Source organism: Copidosoma floridanum, unplaced genomic scaffold, assembly GCF_036245765.1.
Source record: "Copidosoma floridanum isolate Cflo_tuat_1 unplaced genomic scaffold, Cflo_Japanese_pri ptg000001l, whole genome shotgun sequence".
In the NCBI taxonomy this organism is placed as follows: domain Eukaryota; kingdom Metazoa; phylum Arthropoda; class Insecta; order Hymenoptera; family Encyrtidae; genus Copidosoma; species Copidosoma floridanum.
In genome coordinates this window covers 20,576,998-20,597,535 of record NW_028321878.1, presented here as the reverse complement: position 1 = coordinate 20,597,535, position 20,538 = coordinate 20,576,998, and the positions used below count along the sequence as shown (strand labels likewise).

Sequence of the window (20,538 nt, the reverse complement as noted above, 5' to 3'; positions counted from 1 at the left end):
ATAATCCATTAAATCGGTTAAGGAAATTAAAAAACTCATTTTCGACGTCGTTGCTACCGCGACGATTTGAACGCATACTTTGGGGAAACATATAGTTCCCAATCGAACCCTCAGGGAGGCGCTACTAGTCGCTTAACACTTCGAATAGGGACGGGAGATGCGAGAGTGACCTCGTGGGCCTTTTTTTTCTTTTTTGACTTAGTAAAGAGTTTTTATTTAGTGCTATTTTTTATTTGTGCTTCCAGGGTGGCTTAGGCCTACCCTGGTATCATCATCACCCCAGACAGTTTAGGCTGAGGGCAATTAATCATCTCCAAAGCAAGTGCTACATAACCTCAACTGCAGTTTCATGCTCTGGTATCCACCCCCGGTAACGGGTGGTGCTGATACGATGGAAAATGACTCTGAATGGGGTCTCAGGAGCGAGGGTTTCGCTGCTGACATGCCCCCAGAGCATACTATGGATTGGAGCATACAAGAAAATAGTGATAAATCCCTTCCATTCAATAATGGTGAGAACAACAAAAAAAGGAAAAATTTTGATGCAGAAATTTTTTATTTACTAATCTTACATAAAACACTTTTATATTTACAGACGTTCTATATTACCTAAAATGTCCAGTCTAAAGATAATTCAATGGAATGCCAGAAGCATCGGCAACAAGCTTGATTTGTATCATAATGTCCTAGACTTTGATGTCGTCGTTGTTGTGGAAACATGGCTTCAACCACACGAAAAATTCAGTATAAAAGGATTTGAAACGGTAAGATTCGACAGAGATAGTGGCGAGAGAGGAGGGGGGATCGCCTTTTTTGTCAGGAGTAGCCTGATCTTTGACGTACTAGATTTGCCACTCAGTGAACCCGGATTTGAGGTCGGCGCCATTAGGGTGGACACGAGTCTGGGTCCGTTAAGTATAATTGGCTGTTATAGAAGACCAAATTCAAATAACAACCTTAGTAAAGAAAGCTGGATTGAATTATCCTCTAAAGTATCACAATTTGACTCTTTTCTTCTTGTAGGTGATTTTAACGCCCATCATGCTTTCTGGGGCAGTAAAAAGAATTGTACTAACGGTAGAACCCTTGTTGACAATATGGATTATGATAAATTTTTCTTACTTAACGATGGTAGCCATACCCACGTTACCATCTCTCAGAATGAGTGTAAATATTCAAATATCGATCTTTCTTTTATCTCACACAATTTAGCTCTCTTAACAACCTGGCTCGTGTTGGATGATACATGGGGAAGCAACCACTTCCCAATCCAGATTGAAATAAATACATCCCCTGAACACATGCCAAAAATTGACTATAGGTATAATTTAAGTAAATTAGATTGGACCAAGTTCAAAGATAAATTAGAATCCGGTAAACACATGTTCTCTTCTATTGATTTTCTTAACTGTCATATCTTAGAAAGATATGAAAGGTTCATTACCTTCATTGACTCTTGTATAGTAGAATCGTTAAATTACAATTTTAAAAAAAATGATCTGACAAAAAATCCACAAATATCTTTCAGCAACAAAAATCCCAAAAAAAAAAAGAAAACCTAATGCCATTTGGTGGAATGCTGAATGTGACAAAGCTATAAGGATCAGAAAGGCCAATCTTAAATCCCTCCGATACAGATGCAATCTTCAAGATTTTATTCATCACAAAAGAATCATTGCTCTAACAAAAAAAAACATTTCGAGAAGAAAAAAAAAATATTTTAAAAGGTTCTGTGAATCCATCTCACATCAAACTAAAATCTCAGAAGTCTGGTCAAAGGTCAAACGCTTCAAATCAGGTTTCAATCGTCCTGATAACTCTAGTGGTAATAAGAAATTTCTAAAGGAGACAGTTACATGTCTCAATGAATTATTACAGCCAAAAAATCTAAACAAAGAGGCATTTGATTTTTCTTCTTTGGACCACACGTCAGACAATCCAACACATATTCTATCCTCTCCATTTTCATATAGTGAACTTTTGTACGTCCTAGACAACGTTAAGCTTCAGTCAGCACCAGGGGCAGATAGAATCAATTATCTAATTCTGATCAATTTACCAGAATTTTATAAGAGAGTACTCTTAGAACTTTACAACGATATTTATGACAAGGGTCTCTTCCCAGAAGAATGGTCTTGCTACCTGATTACCTTTTTACCTAAGCCAAATGGTAAAGTTAGGCCTATCTCCATGGCCTCTTGCGTCCTTAAAGTCATGGAAAATATTGTAAATAATAGATTGGTGTGGTGGCTAGAAAGTGAAAGAATCCTTCCTGATCAACAAAACGGATTCCGAAAAGGACGCTCATGTGCAGATAACCTGACTAGACTAACGTCAGACATACAAAAATCGTTTTACCTTAAGAAAAGCACTGTAGCAGTCTTCTTGGACATAAAGGGTGCCTTCAATAACGTGATTCCGGATATTCTTCTCGACAGTCTAAAGGCACTAAACTTACCTCACCGATTTATTTCTTTCATTGGCAACCTGATATACGACAGGTACTTGATTCCAGTTAACTCTAGTGTAAGAGGCAAATTCAAAACTAACATAGGTCTTCCCCAAGGTCTCAGTTCTAGCCCGATTTTGTATGCTCTATATACAGCAGGCCTCGACAAACTCATTGACAATCGAGCAACCCTCTTAAGATTCGCAGATGACGAAGTTATTTATACCTCACTAGAAAATGGAGAAACCTCTATAGCTCTTTTAAATCAAGTGATTGAAATCATCATTAAATTTTTCCTCGAGAGGGGGCTAGAACTCGCTCCAGACAAGTGTACACTGGTTGTTTTTAGCAAAAATCGGATTAAACTAGACCAATATTCACTAAAACTATCAAATAGTACTCTGTCCTCATCGGACTTTGTTAAATTCTTGGGCATGTACTTAGACAAACATTTAAACTGGCACAAACAGGTGGATTATTTAGTGACCAGAAGCTGTGCTCCTCTCAAAATCCTTGCATGTTTACGTCACACATGGTGGGAAGATGATCCAGACGTACTTCTCATCTTATATAAATCAATGGTGAGATCCATCCTCGAATATTGTGGTTTTTTAATTTTACCATGCTCCGACAACCATTTCAATAAACTACAAAGAGTCCAAAATCAGGCTATTAGGTTGGCCATGGGCTACCGGAAAAGTACCCCGATAAGTGTTCTCACTGCAGAGTCCAAAATTCCTCTACTGAAGCATAGACTAAAATATTTAGCCCACTCATTTTTACTCAAACTTATCTCCAACAAAGAAAATACGACCCTCAAAAGTATAGAAGAACTATTTTCTGTATCGGAACATAATTTATACTCCCATAATCACCAAAAGCCCCTAATTGTAAACTGTTATGAAAACATTTGGCATCTAGAAGATCTCATTATACAAACAAGTGTATTCCTTAAATTCACTATACCTTTCTCTCTTAATTTTTTTACTTACACTTCCGATCTTACAACTGGTCAAAAATTCGTTCTGCAGTAGATCCCAACTTAGAATTCAGCAACATATTCGACCACAATGATAACTGTAACTTCATTTTTACAGATGGTTCCAAAACATACATTAATGAATCCCCCAAAGCTGGCTTCGGAACCTGGTCCTACGATGATAATCTAACATGCTCTTACAATATTCCTGGCGATGCCTCAATCTTTTCGGCAGAATGTTTAGGACTTTCTAAAGCTTTAGACTTTGTTATTGCCAACGGCAACAACTCATTTAAGATATTTACTGATTCACTCAGCGTACTCAAGGCCCTTAATAAACTCAAAGGCTTCAAATATGAATCTCCACTAATACTAATTCTTAAAAAGAAACTTGCAGAAGCGCAGAGTCTCGGCAGAAGATTTCAATTATTCTGGATTCCAGCTCACATAGGAATAAAAGGAAATGAGGCAGTTGATAAGGTAGCTAAATCAGCAGCAATTGAGGGACCTCCTGCAAATCTGGCGATCCCTGCCACCGATCTCAAAAGTAGATTTCGCGAACAATGTTTTAAAGAGAACGAATCTAGCTTGTTGTCCATGTTTCAAACAAAAGGCACCAATTATTTTAAGTTTTATCATAAACCTCGGTCCAAACCATGGTTTCATGGTCATTGTATTTCGCGTAAAACAATTGTATCGATAAATAGAAGTAGAAGTGATCATACCGCTCTTAACTGTGACTTACATAGATTTAATATTGTAAACTCTGATAGATGCGAATGTGACAAAGATTCCGATAACTTAGAACATATTTTTTGGCAATGTGATATATACAAAAATGAAAGGACCAAAATGTTAAATAAGTTTTATAAAATCGGTAAAAATGGTCCATTTTCCATAAAAAATTTACTAGCCAATTTAGACGAACAAACAATCCCAATACTAGCTAATTTTATCGATAGTATAGATAAAAATATTTAATTTAATACCCTCCTAAATAGCAAATAAGACATTTGGCTAAGCTTTATAAATTATTTTCTATACCAATAATATAATTATTGTAATTCAATCGATATCTTATCTCATATAACTGGATATGTATATATACTAGTGTATAATACCTAAATGGATCTCATTATGTAATATTCTCATGTATACTACCTGCTCCATTTCGATAGAAATGGCTATATAACTATAAGTTCAAAAGCCAATAAAAAACTATTCAATCAATCAATCGAATAGGGACATGTTAGATGTTTCAATTTTATTAGAAAAAACAGTCTATTTTGCACAAAAATAATATAAAAAAATTCAAATAAGTTACTAAAGTTGGAGCGATTTAAGAAAAACTAAAATCACTAGCATTAAAGCATGTCCGCTTTTTTTAAGACGATAGAGAAAAAAAATGCGAAAAGTTATTTCATAATTAGTAAGTACTTTAACCTTACACAGTTTAGGGATTTTCGAAAAAATGCGGCACCTGCATTTTGAAATACCGTCCTAAACTGTTTTAATAATTATTTTAATTAAGGCAAAGTTAAGTCTTTTGAGTTCAAAAAAATAAATATGTTCGAGTGGCTAAAACATTTATTCAATGAGTCAAAATAATATTTTTCTACATTAACCCACCAAATTCAATTTTTTTGTACAAAATAAGAATTTATGTATTGTTTTCATGATATTGGATATACTTTGATGATCAACTTTTTATTCGAGGAATTTGAAACAATTAAATTTTTTATATTATTACTATCCACACGGTATGTTTTATTTTTCAACTGCCCCTGTTGCTCATCTGAGAATAAATCAGTTTCAGTTGTACTTAGGTTTACTCGTTCATTTGAGTGTAATGAAGTCACTATTTGTTTTGATTCTGAAGGAGTATCTTGGGGCAAGCTATTCTTACAACTACTTTTTGCACCAGACTCCATTTGCATCTTATTACGAGGTGTACTGTTCAAGTTCTTATTATTAGATTGCTCATAAATAGTGTCACCGTGTTGAGTTGTATCCAAATCTGTTGGCATATTTTTTGTTTCTATGATTTCCTGCTCATTTTGTACTCTATTATTACATGAATTTTTAAACTTTACCCAAAAATCATACAGATCTGTTGATTTAATATCCCCAGTCCAACTAGAGTTTCTGTTTTGTTTAAATTCTTCTAAAGTTCGTGGGTTGATAAGAGATTCAATAAAAATTAACATTTTATTCAAAGGAGTAACTTCAAACCCATCGTCATTAGCACTCAGATTTTCTGATAACCCTTCACAACTTCCACTCACTAATTTACATTCAGTACTGTCAGGTGAAAATGGATGTAGACCACAGTCAGTGAAAAATGTTTTAAAAATGCTTTTAAAATCAAGTGAATCTAGTGATGTTTTTAAAACCATTGGGAAATCGATTTTTGTCAAGTATTGTTCATCATTTTTTCTTCTCCATATTTTATTTTGATTTTTGTAAGACCTCTCCAAAGGATGAAACAATCCCAAATTTGTCGGTAGATGTGCATGGGTTTTATTAGCGACAAGACCAATCAGTTCAATTTTTTTTTCACAACAAAAGTCACTTAAGGATTTGGTAAGATAAGAACAACGTCCATCAACGTAAAGTATCACTGGAAACTTTAACTTTTGCTCAACACACCACGGGTAAAAGTAATTTGAAATATATAAATGAGCAGTTTCAGTTGTCATCCACTGGCTAGCACTTTTCCCAATCACAAATCCATCAGGAACATTATCAGCCATTTTTTTTGGTATTCTTTCGTAGTCATAGATGATCATAGGAGGAAGCAAACTTCCTGCAGCGTTTCCACCAATTAAAGCTGTGAAGCACTCTTTATCACTTTCAGAACTACTATGAACTGTTTTCCACCCTTTTTGCATCAGCACTCTTCCATTTTTTGGATTCAGCATAAATGATAATTCAGCTAAATTAAAAATCCTGCTGGATTCAATATTAAGTAAATTTTTGTAATTCAAGTGTGAACCTACTTTCTTACACCAATCTTGGATGGATTTTTCCGACACGTTGGCTCGAGTCTTCAAGCTCTGTGACATAATCTCGGATACTTCTGGATTCCTCCGAAGAAATGCCTCATACCAGTGTCTAGAGGGTCTGCCACCATTAAATGGACTAGGCCTCTCTGAGTTTTTTATAATAACCTGGACAGTGTCAAGCAATTGTTCTTTGAGTACAGTAAATCCACAATTACTTAATTGAAAAATCCACTTGACAAGTTCTTTCTCTTCTGTCTGTCTGAGAACAGGCTTAGTACCCTTCTTTACATCATAATCGTAAATACCTTTGCATCTCGAATGCAACGTTGCATAAGGAACACCATACGATTGGCTTGCTGCGAAAATCGATTTTTTCCCCTTTTTAACTGTTTCCACAGCTTTTTTAACATCCTCTACAGAATAACAATGCTGTTTTAACTGCAATTAAAAAACATGTCTATTATTTTTCAAACTACATAATTCAATTTCAAAGTCAACGACTTCACCAATGTTCATAACCATGACTTGTTTTCAGCAATAAGTCAAAAGTTATCAACTAATTTTAAATTTTGCAAGTATTCAAAAATTATTACTGGACTACAAGACTTTCATTATTTTGAGAAAGTTAATAACGTTGATATCTATTCTGTTCTAGTTTACTGTAAAATATGGCTAAGTCGTAAAAGTTTATTAGGAAATTCACTTATTTGTTTATACTTTACCCGCTTTATTCTGCCCATCGTTATAATTTCATGTCTCCACTTTCCACGGTGTAACAACAGTACTTTTGTGATGGGTGATGGTCCTATGTCCTATGAATGAGTATGAGGCATAAACTGCATAATTTTTGTGCAATTCATGTGCTGTTTCATTTGAAATCCAACAGACGGCGTATGACAGTTGAGGACTGTGGGCATGAAATTATTGAAATATTCGACCATTACTCAGCCAACCAGCGTTGGGTGAAGAGGATTCCCGCAGTGAAAATGACGGTCAGTAACATAAAAGTTACTGTCACTAACATACCAATCTATAGAGTGTTGGAGAAGCGAATAGGCAGAGAAGAAGGGGGCATTCCAGAGGTTCTCACCAGTGCTCCCAAATGTAACTGGCAAACATGTGAGAAATAACACAAGCACCAATCCCCACACAACCCGGAGCGCTTACTGGCCGCTTTGTTTATTTAAAATAAAGTGAATAAAACAAGCGCCAATCCCCACACAACCCGGTCCGCTTAATGGTCCCTTTATTTTTTTAAATATAAATATAATAATAAGACAAGTGAAAATCCCCACACAACCCGGTGCGCTTACTGGCCGCTTTGTTTATTAATTAAATAAATAAAATATCACAAGCGCCAATCCCCACACAACCCGGTGCGCTTACTGGTCCCTTTATTTTTTTTAAATGAATATAATGATAAGACAAGCGCCAATCCCCACACAATCCAGTGCGCTTACTGGCCGCTTTATTTATTTAAAATAAATTGAATAAGACAAGCGCCAATCCCCACACAACCCAGTGCGCTTACTGGCCGCTTTATTTATTTAAAATAAATTGAATAAGACAAGCGCCAATCCCCACACAACCCGGTGCGCTTACTGGTCCCTTATTTTTTTTTTAAATAAATGTAATGATAAGACAAGCGCCAATCCCCACACAACCCGGTGCGCTTACTGGTCCCTTTATTTATTTAAAATAAAGTGAATAAAACAAGCGCCAATCCCTACACAACCCGGTCCGCTTAATGGTCCCTTTATTTTTTTAATATAAATATAATAATAAGACAAGTGAAAATCCCCACACAACCCGGAGCGCTTACTGGTCCCTTTATTTTTTTTAAATGAATATAATGATAACACAAGCGCCAATCCCCACACTACCCGGTGCGCTTACTGGCCGCTTTATTGATTTAAAATAAATTGAATGAAACAAGCGCCAATCCCCACACAACCCGGTACGCTTAATGGTCCCTTAATTTTTTTTAAATGAATATAATGATAAGACAAGCGCCAATCCCCACACAACCCGGAGCGCTTACTGGCCGCTTTGTTAATTTAAAATAAAGTGAATAAAACAAGCGCCAATCCCCACACAACCCGGTACGCTTAATGGTCCCTTAATTTTTTTTAAATAAATATAATGATAAGACAAGTGAAAATCCCCACACAACCCGGTGCGCTTAATGGTCCCTTTATTTATTTAAAATAAAGTGAATAAAACAAGCGCCAATCCCTACACAACCCGGAGCACTTACTGGTCCCTTTATTTTTTTTAAATGAATATAATGATAAGACAAGCACCGATCCCCACACAACCCGGTGCGCTTACTGGTCGCATACTTATTTTAAAATAAATATAGTAATAAGGCAAGCGACAATCACTCCATAAGCTGGGGCGCTTACTAGTAGCAATAATTATCATTAAAAAGCATTAAATAATCATTCAAGCGCAACCAGTGGTGACCAGTGAGTATCCTGGATAGTCAGGTGATAAGCACTCGCGTTGTTACTTAATAAATTTTATTAATTATTACAGCGACCAGAAAGCACTCTGGGTTGTGTGGGGATTGGCGCTTGTCTTATCATTACATTTATTTAAAAAAAAAATAAGGGACCATTAAGCGGACCGGGTTGTGTGGGGATTGGCGCTTGTCTTATCATTATATTCATTTAAAAAAAAATAAGGGACCATTAAGCGGACCGGGTTGTGTGGGGATTGGCGCTTGTCTTATCATTACATTTATTTAAAAAAAAATTAAGGGACCAGTAAGCGCACCGGGTTGTGTGGGGATTGGCGCTTGTGATATTTTATTTATTTAATTAATAAACAAAGCGGCCAGTAAGCGCACCGGGTTGTGTGGGGATTTTCACTTGTCTTATCATTATATTTATTAAAAAAAAATAAAGGGACCATTAAGCGCACTGGGTTGTGTGGGGATTTTCACTTGTCTTATCATTATATTTATTTTAAAAAAATAAAGGGACCAGTAAGCGCACCGGGTTGTGTGGGGATTGGCGCTTGTCTTATCATTATATTCATTTAAAAAAAATAAAGGGACCATTAAGCGGACCGGGTTGTGTGGGGATTGGCGCTTGTTTTATTCAATTTATTTTAAATTAACAAAGCGGCCAGTAAGCGCTCCGGGTTGTGTGGGGATTGGCACTTGTCTTATCATTATATTTATTAAAAAAAAATAAAGGGACCATTAAGCGCACCGGGTTGTGTGGGGATTTTCACTTGTCTTATCATTATATTTATTTAAAAAAAATAAAGGGACCAGTAAGCGCACCGGGTTGTGTGGGGATTGGCGCTTGTCTTATCATTATATTCATTTAAAAAAAATAAAGGGACCAGTAAGTGCTCCGGGTTGTGTAGGGATTGGCGCTTGTTTTATTCACTTTATTTTAAATAAATAAAGGGACCATTAAGCGCACCGGGTTGTGTGGGGATTTTCACTTGTCTTATCATTATATTTATTTAAAAAAAATAAAGGGACCAGTAAGCGCACCGGGTTGTGTGGGGATTGGCGCTTGTCTTATCATTACATTTATTTAAAAAAAAAATAAGGGACCATTAAGCGGACCGGGTTGTGTGGGGATTGGCGCTTGTCTTATCATTATATTCATTTAAAAAAAATAAAGGGACCAGTAAGTGCTCGGGTTGTGTGGGGATGGGCGCTTGTCTTATTCAATTTATTTTAAATAAATAAAGCGGCCAGTAAGCGCACCGGGTTGTGTGGGGATTTTCACTTGTCTTATTATTATATTTATATTTAAAAAAATAAAGGGACCATTAAGCGGACCGGGTTGTGTGGGGATTGGCGCTTGTCTTATTCAATTTATTTTAAATAAATAAAGCGGCCAGTAAGCGCACTGGATTGTGTGGGGATTGGCGCTTGTCTTATCATTATATTCATTTAAAAAAAATAAAGGGACCAGTAAGCGCACCGGGTTGTGTGGGGATTGGCGCTTGTGATATTTTATTTATTTAATTAATAAACAAAGCGGCCAGTAAGCGCACCGGGTTGTGTGGGGATTTTCACTTGTCTTATTATTATATTTATATTAAAAAAATAAAGGGACCATTAAGCGGACCGGGTTGTGTGGGGATTGGCGCTTGTTTTATTCACTTTATTTTAAATAAACAAAGCGGCCAGTAAGCGCTCCGGGTTGTGTGGGGATTGGTACATGTTTGCCAGTCACATTTGGGAGCACTGGTGAGAACCTCTGGAATGCCCCCTTCTTCTCTGCCTATTCGCTTCTCCAACACTCTATAGATTGGTATGTTAGTGACAGTAACTTTTATGTTACTGACCGTCATTTTCACTGCGGGAATCCTCTTCACCCAACGCTGCAGCCAACTCAGCCAGCCTGGGACCGTACCATGTAACTATTTTTCTGTACATTGGCCTATGTTATAACACTGGCCCCCGAAGCGAAAAAAAGTTATATGGTACGGCCACTGATGGGCCTGATCATCCGCTGACCGAACAAAGAAAAACGTGCTCATAATAGGATTTTTGCGTCTTAGTTCCCTACCTTGAGCCCCTTGAAGACAGTAAAGTAAGGAGTCGTTCAAAATAGTACTAACGAGTGTATCCATGAGGACCCTATCCCCGATACCCCGGGTCCGTACCATATAACTTTTTTTTGCTTTGCAGGCCTATGTTATAACATAGGCCGACGTACTGAAAAATAGTTACATGGTACGACCCCCGTGCCCTGGGGTCCAAGGAACTCGGCCTACCAACCGAACAAGCGACCACAAAAATTCCGCATTCCGGGCACCCAGATTCGGAAAGGCCAGAATAATGTATAGGTGTACAAGAAGGTATATTGGAGTATATTATGTGTGTTTATATATAAAAAAGACTTGTAAATGTGTGGTGTATTGTCAAGTCAAGTAATAGTGCATATCAGCGTGACAAGCGGTGAAACATGGCGCTTGCTGAGCTTTGTGGTTTAAATTCTATCATCAACCTTAACAATTCACAGCAAATCGATGGATTCTACCAGGAAATCGAATTCCAGAATTTTACAAATAGCATGGCCCTGGCCATCCCACCTTATGGCAACGTAAGTTCACTCAAATACCTATTTATCTTTGTTGACAGTTGAATTGCTCGAAAAGTCCATTGTTACTAGTTCAAAATATTATCAAATTTCAACTGAGTTTTTACTATACGTATGTTAAAGAAATTCATAACTTCCAACCTTTATTTATTTTATTTCCCCAATTATGTTTCGTGAATGGTAGTAGAATTTGTTTGGAGGTTATGCAGCCAAGAATGACTGGTGGTTTCTGTATGCTGTAAATATTATTATAGAGGTGGAAAGATTCAGAGATAAATTTTGTACATTTTTATTTCAGCCCGCTGACTTTCTAGGTCAACTTGCCAAAGAAACAGACGGAAGTGGCCAACACCTTAAGATCAAATTTGATCATGGTACCACTACGTTGGGCTTCATGTACGAGGGAGGTATCATACTCGCAGTAGACTCTCGGGCCACAGGAGGAGAGTACATTGGTAATTTTTTTGAATTTTCAATATGCTGCGGCTTGTATAAGCACGGTAACTTTATCATCAATCAATGTACTTGTTTGCAGGTTCACAAACCGTCAAAAAAGTTGTCCCGATCAATGAATACCTGTTGGGAACCGTGGCTGGAGGAGCAGCTGATTGTCTGTACTGGGATCGAGTGTTGACAAAACAGTGTCGCCTCTACGAGCTGCGTAACAGATCGCGAATTTCCGTTGCTGCAGCTAGCAAATTGATGTCAAATATGGTTTACAACTACAAAGGAATGGGCCTTAGTATTGGTATAAATGTTTTATTGATATTTTGAGTTATCACAGATTTTCTGTTTTGTCCATTGAAGTCATCTAAATGCTCCATCCAAAAGTACCTGGATATTGTCATAAAGTCAATGAAAAATTATTCACATGTTTTAATAACCACTTGAATAGTTCAAGCTAAGTAGCCAATATTTTTCAGGTATGATGGTTGCTGGATGGGACAAAAGAGGACCAAGCTTGTATTACGTTGACTCTCAAGGAACTCGTACTCCTGGGAAAGTTTTCAGCGTCGGTTCTGGTTCCATATATGCATATGGTGTTCTAGATTCTGGTTATCGTTATGATTTGACTGATGAAGAAGCCTATGAGTTGGGTAGACGAGCTATTTATCACGCTACTCACAGGGATGCATATTCTGGTGGTATTGTTAGAGGTAAGAATTAAAATAACAAGTAACTTATCATTTTGTAAATAGCCTAAGTTAATAGAGGTGTATACTAACGTACGTGTAGTACTTTAAGAATTGAGAAACAGCTGTCGGATCTGGCCCTAATAGTTTTTGATATTTAATAATCAAATGAGAAGGATTTTTTTTATCATATTAGTCATTTTAATATTGCAACATTCGGAGAATTGTTTTTTTACATTATGGCACAATTAAAAATATAGAATCAACTGTTTTTTTTTCACTTCTATCTTTTATGTACTGATAAATAAGAAATAACTTCCAGTAAAAAACAGAAGGAAGAGAAAATCTCATGTTTGAACAAAAATATTTGCTTGCTAACGATTTGTAGTTTTAAACATTTGTATCAATTATCTTACCATAAATTTACTACTGCAAAATTTAGTAACTGGCTTTAAGTACATTTTCTTCGCAGGGAAAACTTTTAAAAGAAGCAAATTTTTAGTAATTTGTTGGTTCTCGGTGCAGTTTAAAAAAAATTCGATCCAGAATTAGTCATTTGCCTATTCATTATTTATTTTAATAATAAAATTGATGAAATAATTCAACAAAATAAACATCACTTTCTGTTAAAGACAGCATTACCAATACATAAAAGAAAAATAAATGAACAATCGTAGTTTCTTCCCTAATATTAAAAATTATTTCAATGTTTGTTTGCAGTTTACCATATGAAATCAACTGGCTGGGTGGATATCAGTCACCAAGACTGTAAAGATTTGCATTATGCTTATGTTCAAGAAAAAAGTGCTAATTAAAGAAACTTTTCCGTATTAATGGTCATGAGTTCTACTATTTAACAACAAAATATTTTTATTACGAAGCTGTTCAATACCATTACACATACAAATCAATTTGATACGTTACGAAAGTGTTTTATTTTATTAATACCAAGTTCAAAACAAAATTGCCATTTATTGTGGCTTGCGTTGCAGAAAAATGTGCAGAAATTATGCTTGAAGGATTTTTAAAATTCCAAATATTTTGAAAACTCAAATTGAAGTAATACATCTAAAATTCAGATAATAATTAGTTTTTTATTTGACAATTATAATATTCGAATACCACAGCAAACATAAAAAAAAAATTCCTTAGGAATTTAATAGGGAGAGTAGTATTTTTTCCTCATTTATTTTTCATTCCATAATGAATAATTTTCTAAGTTTGAAAGTACTTGTCACAAGCAAAAAACCTATTGTAGTTTATATTGTTTTATGTAAAAATAACCACACTTTCTACAAAAGTAGGTATGTATAATCAGTGTCTTTTAGACAAAGGTGTTCAAGAAACAATTTTTGAATATAAATTTTTAATCAATAATTTAAAGTTACTATTAACATTAGTGTAGTTGCCTCGGAGCCTTTCTAGGATAGTGCAGAGTCAATTGAAAATATAAAGATGACGCCAAAATCACGGTAAAGCTAAAAATCTGTTTTCTAGAGTGAGTTGACTCATCTGAAACGTTCCCAGTATTTTCGATATGTCGTTTTTTAATCGTAGATACGTGTTGTCAAAGTTGAAGTTTTTGTTGTAACTATGCTCGCATGGAAGAAATCTCAATATTTTTCGCAAATACAATGCCTATTTAAAAATTGGAGTTTATTTCGGAAATTACTCGTAATTTGGTATAAGATTAGATAAAAACAAAAACTCTTGAGTGTAGGGTGGTAAAGTTTCCTATCGATTAGGTATTTTTTACTTACATTATGCCCCACTCCAAATTAAGAGATAAAAAGAAAAAAGGTATTTTGTTATCCGACACCGTGGACTCGTTCCGAATGATGTACTTACTGACGAGCATACCCGGATAAGCAAGCAATTTATCATTTGAAAAGATCGGAATAAAAAGTTAGTGGCACCGGTGGCACGGCAAATTCATCAGAAATACATTATCTGCAATCGTAGATGATTCATACCACAGCCCTAGACAAGATTAGCAGTAGATGAGCGGCGTGAAAAGGCCATTTTCCCCCCTTTATGGTTTAGGATTTAAACTATTATAAAAATCCAACTGGCAAAGTTGCGGCTGGCTTCGCTTTTGTGTGTGTGGGGGGGGGTCCAATTTTTTTAAGGTCGACTTTCGGGATAGAAAATAGATTCTATAATTTTTCCACGCACTTGACCGATTCGAGTTGGTGGACTAGCAGTTTAGATTTTCGACCACCCTCGTGAGCACTCTTTCGGGCCTCAACTTTAGCAGAGATTACTTTGATTCAGTATAGTTATACTTTATACTACACGTGAGTACATCTGTATGTCTTTTGAAATCCATCGAATCATTTGAATGATAACACTTGAATTGAAGCATTAAAGTGTTTTTAAACAATATTTGGAAAACTGTAAATTAAAAAAAAATTTATTTGTTTCAAAAAATTATTCAAAAATACTTCAACTCACGACAATATACGCTGATATACTGACAATAAATTAGATTTGAACGCAACTTTTCTTCTTAAAAATTTGAGACAGCCTAGTCTGCAGGGGAGTCAGCAGTAATTTTTGACAATATACACACATACCTCATCTGCATATGTTTCCTGCAGAAAACTTTGCTAAGAGGGGGCAACGCTTCTATCATCAATCCATGTATAAAAGATAAAAAATGTTTTGATGATGTGACTTGTATTCGATGACTTAAAAAGCAAACAACTGAAAAATGTGATCAAGAGTATGACACTCATTCTTCTAATAATATAAACATTGTTGAATCAATGGAAGATAGTATTTGTGAGTTTTTAAGTAGATGTATTTCTTGTTACGTACACATTACATAGGACCCCAGAATTAAAAAAAAAGAACTGTGTGCCATTGAAAAAAAAATTTCCTTATTTTTGTGTACCAAAAATGGAATTTTATTCCTAAATTTTCTCATGTATATATCATACTGAAATTGAATGTCATGGTAAAGGAATCATCACAATAAAATTGGAGAAATTTTAATAACTAAGAAAAAATTAAAAAATTCAAAATCCATTATTCGCAAATTAAATGCACTTGAGTCGATCAACCAGGAACTAAAATAAAATATGCTAGTAGCCTAAATTTATACGGACAAACACTGTTTAACGAAATCGAAATATATACACAGTAAAAAATGTAATAAAATATACTACGTTACTAAAAATTTAATTACAACATATTCAAGAACAAATGGGGAATAGACCTCCAATCATTAAAAATTGCTATATTAAAGCCCGCAATTGTGACAAATAGTGCATTCAAAAATTTGTATTCGTACATTTCCATGAAATAAAAGAAGGAAAATCGCTGGTAAGGTAAAAAAAAAAATTAAAATTACTAACAAAGATAATTAATTTAAAATTATTAAGAGTCACTTATAAAATAAATTAAAATGTATTGTAAAATCTGGTATCTTATAAAGTCGATTAACTAGCTCCGGTCCAAAATGCCGATTCAAGTCGATTGACTTTAATAGCACTTTTCACCACAAATGCTGATTAAAAATGAAAATATCCAAAAGTCCCATTTGTCTTTTATAGCAAGGTATACGTTATTTTCAAAGCAATTTTTTTTTAAACTTTAAAAGAGCGTTACGGTAATGACACACCTGTTGAAAAAAACTGACAGTAATATTCTCGTACACTCCGGAGTACAAAACGATTAACTCCAAGTCTCTGAAAATTAATCACTTGGCCAAATTAAATCATTTGTGGCGTACAATTAAAAAGTGTTGAAAGGAGGCTTTACAAATGAAACGTCGCGTAATTAAAAAAAAATGGGTCGTGGGACCCACGATAGAAGTGAAACTTCAAGTATCAAATATTGAACTCATTTCATACAGAAAATTATATGAGAAGCAATCATATGTGTTATTGCTACGAATTCAGATAGACCTACAATTTCATAAAGATAGAGCGAGAATACGAATTTGAGGTTATGTAATCACAACAAATGACACCTCTATTTGTGCGTCTCGATATTCTATTTCCCCTCTAGGATACCCGTAAAAAATCGGTATTTTTGGCCTATTTTGCTTCTCCGTCGAGATATGACGATTTTTCTTATTTTATGAGGTTACATTGTTATGAAAACACTTTAAATTCATTATTGGACATCTTTATTAATTTTCAAGGTATACTATAATTTTTTCGCAATTTATAATTCATTAGCCAGAAAAGTACAACTAAAATACGAATTTGAGGTTATTTAATAACAAATAATACCTGATTACACACACGCACACACACACACACACACATATATATATCTTCCTATATTATATAGTTAACTCAGTGGGGCATTTCATAAAAACCCCCCACCGCCCCCCATTTGCCCCCCACCCCCCCCCCCCCCACCAACCCCCCACAAAATGAGGTAAAAATCCGTTATTTTCTTGCTTATTTTGACATATTGTAGTTTTTCTTAAAACCCCCCACCGACCCCCACACATTTCTTCATGGCCCCCCACCGGCCCCCCACGGAATGTTATATGAATAGTATAGAAGTATGGTATAAGTCTTTATTCAAGCCAGGGGGTTCGACCTCGTATGGCTTCATGGGATAATAACAATGTATGTTTTAATATTTAATCAAATAGTTACAGATTACTGCACAATACTATAATCAGCTAAACTTAAATAAAATCAATTGTAATTCGATTTACTGGATCCCTTGGTTTCTTTGTGAGCAAAAATTTTTTGGTGGGCTGACTTTTTTTGTTAGCATTTTGTAACGTTGCATTTTGCCAGCCCTGTCAATGTGTTAAAGTCTATTACCACATTCCTACCAAATCACATGGAAATATTGTATAGTATTTTTTCTCAAAACATCCCACATTTCCCCATCTACCCCCTATGGCCCTCCCACTGACCCCCACGAATTTTTTCATGGCCCCAACCGCCTCCCCACACCACTTTTTTGGAACCTGACCGTGATCATACCGCCTTTACTTAACTTTGGACAAAACTGTCTTATTGCCATGATTTATTTCATCGTCAAGAAGAAATTTAGAGTCATAAATTGATTCATGGGGGGGGAGATTGTTGCGCAAAACATCATTATTTATACAACTAAGTACGTTTAAAAACCAATTTATATGGAGTTAACAATATTTTGAAACCAAATAATATATACACATATATTGGCGCGCATAATTATTATATCATCATCACTTATATAGTCCTTTATTACACAATTCTTCTTTTTACGTACATAAACTTAAGTTAAATTTAGAGTATCATTAATATAAACAATGAAAGTTTCGCATCACTTTATGAGTCATCTTACGTCTATTTCTATTTTGTTTTAAATAAATGCTAAAAATGGTACAATAGATGAACACGATATACATTCATGATTTGTATTATTAATTAATAAATTTTACCTATACATAAAAAAATAATAATTAAATAATGTTGTGAATATTAGATACATGATAATATTCAAAAAATTTTTTCCAAACTATATTTTCAATCCCTAAACTGTTTTCTCTATCGACTTGAACAAAAATTTCATTTTTATTTTTGCATCTTGATAAAGCCACGTATAATTGACCATGAGAAAATAAAGGTTTTTTTAAGTATAATCCCACATTATCAAAACTTTGACCTTGAGACTTATTTAAAGTCATAGGAAATGCTACAACTAATGGGAATTGTTTTCTATATAAAATAAAAGATAATGATGAAGTATTTCAAGTATTTAATGTAATTCTTGGAATGAAAACTTTATTACCAATTTTTTCTCCCGTTACTATTTCGCCTTCTACGTTATACTTTAGTAATTTAGTAATTCGCAATCGTGTACCGTTACATAATCCGTCTGATATACTCAAATTTCGGATTAACATTACTATTAAAACTATTTTTAATTTAAGTTCATGAGGTGGCAAGCCTTCACGAATGTTGTTTAACATTTCTACGGGAAAATTTATATAAATATTATCATCTGATTTATCAACACCTTAATATGTTGCAGTATCGATGCTGTAATAAGTTTTAGTTTCCCCATGTAATTTACTTAAAATCTTATTGTTTAAAAAAAAAGTATATTCATTATGTGAAGTTAGTATCACGTTATTGTCAAAACAGTTGCTGTAATTACCAAATATTTTGGTACAGACATCATCTGTTATCCAAGATTTAGGAATGTTAAATGTTTCTATGTCCCCTTCTCCAATTCTTAACAAAAATTTTGAAAATTCGTTATCACTAGAACGGATATTATTTTGTAATCTTAAAATTTTGAAGAAGTTCCATAAAAATGATGATTAAATCGTTTCTTTTTCTATTATTATAGTTCTATTACCGTTTTTTATAACTGGCAGGATTTGTCGAAAATCTCCTCCTAATACTATTAATTTATCACCAAAGCAAAGTTTTGTATTACATAAGTCTCTCAACGTTTTATCAACGATTTCTAAAGCTTTTTTTGGAATCATAGAAGCCTCGTCCCATATTATTAAATAAACTTCCCTTAATTTTTTTTTTCAGTTTCAAATTCTTAAAATACACTTTCAATATTATTTAAGTCTAGAGGTAAACGAAAAGTTCCATGACTGGTCATACCTTTTGGTGGTAATACATATGCAATTCCTGTCCAAGCCATTGACAAAATATTTTTACCTCTAGAAATAAAGTTATAAATGAGTGTCTTATATAAGTAGGTTTTTCCGGATTCACCAGGACCATCTATGAAATATACTTTTTCATCTTGTTCACAAATAGTTTTAAAAATTTTCCTTAGATCTTCATTTAAATTTGTGTACATTATATCAAACATTTTTTTACTGAAAGATACTTCCTTAATATTGCAATTATTCATATAGTTGCTAATGGTTGGTGTCGGTAAACTAAAAGACTCACATGATTTACCTTCCGATACCAAAATTTGATTAATATGTAGAAGAGCACAATTATTATTATCATTATCGAAGTCTTCCGTTAAATATTTTTTATATTCATTCCATATTTTATCTCCTTGAATGTTTTCTGAAATCAAAAACCAAGCAAAAAATTGTCTTAACTGGTATGGAAACATAATTGTTGTGGCTTCTTTAAAAATATTGTCGATTTCAGAATCATGTTCTATTAAACCCATTGCAATTGCAGTATCCCTGAAATTTTTATATGTTATTCCATTATGTTTTTTAACGTCATTAAACGATGTAGCCCCATGTAATTTATTTAAAATAAGTTTTAAAAAAAAGCGTTCATGATCTTTTGGAGATACTATGTTTAATCTACCTATAGCAATATTTTTCAGTGTAACTTTCAAAAATGTAATGTTCTGGAGTGTTAACATATTTTAGTGATTTTGCAAAATCATCTTCTGTATTTAATTCAAACCAAGCTGCAAGGGGTGTTGGATAATTTTTTATTACATTTTTTATATTATTTTCTTTAAATATGAGTTTTTGTTTATTTTCAAGATGAACAGCTAGATTTACAACTGTATGACTTCTACCACAAATTGGATATTCTTGAAGTCTCCAAGCTGCTTCCATTGGTTTTACATATCTAGCATCTACGTAACTACGAATTGTACTTTGTATTGATACTGCTTTGTGTTGATGCACAATATTCGGAAGTTGGGGGGTTGGCGCGCAGTGCGCGCAGGGGGGCGTGAGCCTCACTAGTATACATATATATATATATATACGTAAAAATTTGAGCATGTATAGTAGCAAGGGAAGCGAGGCAGAGAGAAAGGCCGTCCCACGCATAGAGATAATATCTATATGGTCCCATGCACGTCCCACTCTACGCGTATATGCAGTATACCTATATGCACTGCTCTGGTGGCAAGGGGGACGAGGCAGAGAGAGAGAGAGAGAGAGAGCGGCTGGAGTTGGAGTAATAGGGATGCCTGTCAGTATAGC

General features: G+C 34.6%; 2 protein-coding genes and 1 long non-coding RNA gene across 5 annotated transcripts; 2 read left to right on the top strand and 1 right to left on the bottom strand.

Annotated features, from left to right (window-relative positions):
* The first annotated feature begins 417 nt into the window (after positions 1-417).
* LOC149376077 (uncharacterized) lies at positions 418-4,300 on the top strand. The gene is made up of 3 exons (XR_016293696.1): positions 418-512; positions 596-764; positions 3,547-4,300. It is a non-coding gene; the product is annotated as an uncharacterized LOC149376077 (long non-coding RNA).
* Positions 4,301-5,023: 723 nt separating this feature from the next.
* LOC149376076 (uncharacterized) lies at positions 5,024-7,240 on the bottom strand. 3 transcript variants are annotated; one of them, XM_089591296.1, is made up of 3 exons: positions 7,156-7,240; positions 5,522-6,871; positions 5,024-5,445 (listed from the first exon to the last, which is right to left on the bottom strand). In XM_089591296.1, exons 1-3 carry the CDS (start codon positions 7,171-7,173, stop codon positions 5,386-5,388), a joined length of 1,428 nt encoding a protein of 475 aa, XP_089447422.1. In that variant the 5' UTR covers positions 7,174-7,240; the 3' UTR covers positions 5,024-5,385. The 3 variants fall into 3 exon arrangements, with proteins under 3 accessions (XP_089447422.1, XP_089447424.1, XP_089447417.1); XM_089591298.1 differs by having other exon boundaries at positions 5,025-6,326; positions 6,428-6,871; XM_089591291.1 differs by having other exon boundaries at positions 5,025-6,871.
* Positions 7,241-11,275: 4,035 nt separating this feature from the next.
* Positions 11,276-13,506, top strand: Prosbeta5 (Proteasome beta5 subunit). Its single transcript, XM_014348227.2, has 5 exons — positions 11,276-11,511; positions 11,807-11,963; positions 12,044-12,256; positions 12,432-12,665; positions 13,362-13,506. The coding sequence occupies exons 1-5, from the start codon at positions 11,374-11,376 to the stop codon at positions 13,454-13,456; spliced, it is 837 nt and encodes a 278-aa protein (XP_014203713.2). The 5' UTR covers positions 11,276-11,373; the 3' UTR covers positions 13,457-13,506.
* Positions 13,507-20,538: the final 7,032 nt, after the last annotated feature.

Bases quoted from the DNA above. Each gene is read 5' to 3' on its own strand.
- Prosbeta5 (XM_014348227.2), top strand. From the start codon at position 11,374: ATGGCGCTTGCTGAGCTTTGTGGTTTAAATTCTATCATCAACCTTAAC. The intron at 11,512-11,806 runs GTAAGTTCACTC...TTTTTATTTCAG, and splicing joins CCATCCCACCTTATGGCAAC to CCCGCTGACTTTCTAGGTCA. The intron at 12,666-13,361 runs GTAAGAATTAAA...GTTTGTTTGCAG, and splicing joins TTCTGGTGGTATTGTTAGAG to TTTACCATATGAAATCAACT.